This window comes from Chiloscyllium plagiosum, chromosome 13, assembly GCF_004010195.1.
Source record: "Chiloscyllium plagiosum isolate BGI_BamShark_2017 chromosome 13, ASM401019v2, whole genome shotgun sequence".
In the NCBI taxonomy this organism is placed as follows: Eukaryota; Metazoa; Chordata; class Chondrichthyes; order Orectolobiformes; family Hemiscylliidae; genus Chiloscyllium; species Chiloscyllium plagiosum.
Genome location: NC_057722.1, coordinates 23,708,622 through 23,713,840, shown reverse-complemented (window position 1 = coordinate 23,713,840; position 5,219 = coordinate 23,708,622). Strand labels below are relative to the sequence as shown.

General features: G+C 38.0%; 1 protein-coding gene across 4 annotated transcripts in view; it reads right to left on the bottom strand.

The window, feature by feature from the left end:
* Positions 1 to 958: 958 nt before the first annotated feature.
* Positions 959 to 5,219, bottom strand: part of pxylp1 (2-phosphoxylose phosphatase 1) — a 167,101-nt gene continuing 162,840 nt past the window's right edge. For all 4 annotated transcript variants that reach the window (XM_043702040.1, XM_043702041.1, XM_043702042.1 and 1 more), the window contains one exon: positions 959 to 1,920. In XM_043702040.1, the coding sequence (XP_043557975.1) occupies positions 989 to 1,920 (932 nt within the window). In that variant the 3' untranslated portion in view covers positions 959 to 988. The remainder of the gene's footprint in view (positions 1,921 to 5,219) is intronic.

Genomic DNA, 5,219 nt, shown 5'->3' with positions numbered 1-5,219 from the left:
CTCAAAGTTGAAGAAATGTGTTTGATAAAGGCACATGAAGCTTGCAATTCCATCTTTCCCCTGTATTTCAGAGGAAAGCATTTCCACATGTACAAATGATGGACGTGCAACATTGTAACATTTTAGATAGTTTTAGATCTTATTGTTATGAGCAAGTCAGTTAGGAAGTCTCAAAATTTATTCTATATAACCTTTCATGATATGTCTAAGAGCTGAATCTACTGTGGTAGGAAGGAATATCTCAAACTTGACTTCATTTGAAATTCAGCTGGCATGAAGTCTGATTCTCTCCCAATTGGTTTAGATCATTAAACTTTCAGCAGATACCTAAAATCTTTGAAACTAGTTACCTGTTTTACTTTGGACCAAAATGAAAAGAAGCAACCATCAAATTTAAGAGCTATAATTCTTAACGGTCTCTCTTCAAAGGAATTAATGATGAGGCAAGCAAGATTTTGCCTTTAACAATCCATGTTGATTATGTATTACTATATTTTTAGTTTGTAAATATTGTCCTATTTACTTTTTTTGGTAGCGGTTCAATTTTCTTTTGTTAATCAGTCACTGTTACATTGACTGGTTTATAGTTCCTCAGGTATATTCTTATATCCCTTCTTAAATATAGATAGATTGCTGAAAGATCCCTGACACCACACGTTTTCCTAAAGAAGTATGCGTAATCATGCCTATGTTATTTTATCCCTGGATTATTTTAGAAAGCTTTAGATACCATGTCTGGCTTCAATGGGTTTTTGTAAATTCAAAACATGATATTATGTAGACAAAGTCCCTGGAATACAGTGTCACAACACACAACTGGAGCATGACATTTGTACAATCCACATTATAATTTATTACCACTGGAAATAAAACAACTCTGCCACTGGGAAAGGTACAATGTCATCAAAATATACCACCAGTAATTCAAAATCAGTGATAGTTAAAACACGCAACATTCAGCAGTACAGAAACTCCAGCACTGACGTATTTAAAATACTCTCCTGTGGCATGCATCATAATAATTTGTGCTGTTAAAAATGGCAAACATGTCCTTCCTTACAAAACTTAGGAAATTCTCAAAAGGACAGAGGAGTTGTTTGGAATGTGCTTTGTGCCCAGAGCAGAACGAAGTTTGGAATGTGACGTCAATGCCATTATAAAGAATACGAATAAAATGTTGTCTTTTGACCTGACCATTCTGCCACATTTCAAAGATTATTCGAGCACCAAATCGAGGAAAACTGGCATCAGGAATGCCCAAAGCGCTGAGCAGGGGTGCCACTGTGACATCATGAGCAGAGTAGAGGGCAAATATTTCATCCTTTTTCCCTTGAGCAATCTGTTGCATGCGAGTGACAGTCTGGTTTAAAATTGGGTGGGTTGCAAGTAGTGCATATTTGTAGTACAACGTCTTCCTCTGCCTGTCTTGCTCACCTTCCAGCTGATGTGCCTTGATGACTTTGAAGTGGTTCAAATTAATGCAACCATATTCTGTGCATGGAAATGAGATGTTATGACAGAAATGGCAAAGCAGGGAGTCAATGGGATTAGCTGCTCTTAACCGTCGGGTGGGAATCCCCACAATTTTTGCCATGTCTATGTATGTCTGTTCCAACAGGCTGTTTTTAACCCGCATATTATACTGGCGTCGTTGTTCCTCCTCTAGGTAGTGATTACGCATCGGGCAGTCGCAGCTGTTAGAGCAGAAAATGGTACTCCACTGGTATCGGATGTGTATTTTGCCCCAGTCCAGTTTTGGTAGTAGGCTGTACAGCAGAGCTAGTCCACTCTGCAGTGTCCGGCTCTTTCCTGTTGATTCCACATACACATGCTTCGTAGACCAGTTATCAGGCAGCAGTTTATGTTTCTTAATGTACGTGTTGTGCAAATGTTCTCCATTCAGCAGATGCTGGACAACACCTGGAAGCAAAAATAGAGATTGAGAAGAGCCAACCTAATGGAGAATGGTTTTATTTTGCACCTTGCCTTGTTTTTGCTTGCTGTCGGCAGTGATACAAAGTGAGATATGACAACTGAATGGAGGAGTCTACTTTCGCCTATTTTGCAACATTTTGCATGGAAATCATTCATAAACAGTGATAAATGGTGGGCCACACTATGATACATCAAAGTAACAAAAACATACTCTAAATGTTCTCAAAACTAGCAGTATTGTAGATATTGCAGCAGTGGAATGATACAGCACCAATTAAACTATTGTGTGAATATCAGTTCTTCAAAGTGAATAGCCAATTAGTTCCTTCCACTCTTCTTTCACCATTGTGATTTCAGTTCCCTTTAAAATACTTATGAAAACAATGTTACAATTCAATCTTCTTTCACAACTCTTTCAAAGCACTTTCTTGTGGGAAAATGTTTTCTCATGTTGTCCTTTTCGTAATTTTGAAAACTTCTATAAAATATGGTCAAAACTTTCTCCAGTCTGTCTGCGTAACTGAAGCCCCTCATTGATGGTGCCACTCAAAACCCCCTAATCACACGTACCAAGGCCTCGGTATTTTCCAAACGACATCAGCATGCTTGACGGCTATCTCAATGCAAGGTTTGCACATTCCTCTAAGAGGATCCAGAATCATGATGTCATCAAAGCCACTTGTTTATTGAAAGAGAAATGAGAGAGTTTCCTTATGAACCTGCAGAGATGACTGAATCCTATCCCAAATAATTAAGTTAATGCTTTTGAGTGTTTGATTGAGGCCCATTCCCCACAGGGATCGAGTAAGGCACAACTTCTGATTATGTAAACAAAACCTGGTGTCCAAACGTCCCTAGGTTCATGCAGACATATGTACACACAGCGAGTAGATTTCAACTTGAAACCTGGTTTGGCAAATCAGCAGCCCATTAGAGAAATTGACCAACTTTCATTCCCCACAGGAATGATTCGGTGAAAATTCCTGCTAATAATCATGCTAATCCAATTTTTGAGCACAATAAGATATTCTAGCAATGCAGAGATTTCATTGCAAATAAACAATAACTGTTCCCATTTGTTCTCCTCTCAAACAAGTTGGATGCCTGAAAGCAATACACTCAGTATTCTGCATCAAAAAAATCATTTGTTGCCTCATGCATTTTTGTCTCTTGCTGTGCAATAACTGCACATCAGCAAATAAACTCAATTCATGAGACTCAAGTTTAAATATTTCTTGCACATTCAATAAATATGTGGGCAATTGAACTGGTTACTATCACAAACAAACCTTCAAAAGCATAAAGACCCAGAGCTAAGAGTCAAATCAACATCTGGAGTTGGCCCACAAGTACATGAAGTCTGAGTAACAAAGGCAGTATCACACAACTGCTCAATTAACAGAAAAAGACCATCAGAAAACTCTTGGTTAATCCATAGAATGAATGTTTATTGGATTGAAATTTTATAGATTGAATGTTTCTTAGTTACTTAAGAATGCAGCAGAGTGCCAACTGTGTATTCTTTTGCACGATAGGTAAATTTCTATGGAGTGTTCTTGCAATCAGCATTTCCCCATTAAAGCAATGGTCAAACACTTGCCCATGAATACACAAAGGTTGTTTATACGCATGCCCCACGAATTTGGATGGTAGAAATTCAAGAAGGAAAGGGGAGAAACTAAAGCAACTTGCAGGCCAATGAGCCTAACATCAGTAATAGGAAGATGCTTGAATCTATTGTGGGAACAGTATAGCAGGGCATTTAGAAAATCAATTGCACAGTGTCCTAGTTTTATAAAATGGAAATTGTGTATGAAAAATCTGATATGTGTTTTAGAGGATGTAACTACAAAGAGTGGAAAAGGGGAAATCAGTGCATCCAATGTATCTGGATTCTCAAAAAGCATATAATAAGATGCACAGCAGCTTACTGCACAGAAAACTCATGGGATTTTTTTACTCATTCATTATTGCCTGTGACTAGTGAAGATTGAGAAGATGGTGTTGAGTTATCAATTGATGTAGGTATATCCACAATGATATTAGGGAAGAAGATGCAGAATTTGCCCTAGTGACACTGAAATGTTGGTTGTATTATATCAGCATAAACCAAGGAATAATTATTGTAGAGAAAACAGAGCATAAGAATAAATAGGTCAGTTTGGGTTGTCAATTTGTGACTATTGTCATACCGCAAGGATCTTAGCTGGGGTTACAGCTTTTGCTTTCTTTATCAATAACTTAAATAAGTGAACCAAGTGTAATGTACAGAGGAACCTCGATTATCCAAAGGACACGGGCAGGGAGAATTTCGCTCAGTTAATTGAATTCCAGATAACATAGTTCAGCCAAGCATCAGGGCCTTGCAATCTTGCTGGATAATCAGATATCCAGATAATCAAATGCCGGACAATCAAGGTTCCTCTGTATTCATGATGGCTAATGACAAAGTTAGGTGGAAAGGTATATTGAGGAGGACACAAGGAGGCTGCACAACAACACAGTCAAGTTGGCAAATGGGTAAAAACAGCCATGCACTTTGATTTCAAACTTAACTCAAACCACAAATAAAATTAAATGATCTCACAGCATAGTTTGAATGGTTTTTCTTGAACTCTTATTTAAGCAATTACTTGCTTCACTGAAGATATGCCCACTTTAAACTCTATTGTCTTTATGAATTCAAATATTGGATCATTTTTCATCAAAGAACTGAAATACGTAACATTAGCTGAAATTGATAAATGTACACAATTATTCTGTGTAATAAAAAAAGGTTGAAATTATAACTAAAATAAGACAGAAGTAAACAATTACACATAGCTATTCTCTTTACATATCATTTACTCAAAGCCCACTTTCCTTCAAGGTCAATTCAGTAATGCATACATACTGCAGTGATATAGAGTCATAGAGATATACAGCACAGAAACAGACCCTTCAGTCCAACTCATCCATGCTGACCAGATATCCCAACCCAATCTAGTCCCACCTGCCAGCACCCAGCACATATCCCTCCTCACCCTTCCTATTCATATACCCATCCAGATGCCTTTTAAATGTTGCAATTGTACTAACCTCCACCACATCCTCTGGCAGCTCATTCCATACACGTACCATCCTCTGCTTGAAAAGGTTGCCCCATAGGTCTCTTTTATAACTTTCCCCTTTCACCCTAAACCTATGCCCTCTAGTTCTGGACTCCCCGACCCTAGGGAAAAGACTTTGTCTATTTATCCTATCCATGCCCCTCACAATTTTGTAAACCTCTATAAAGGTCACCC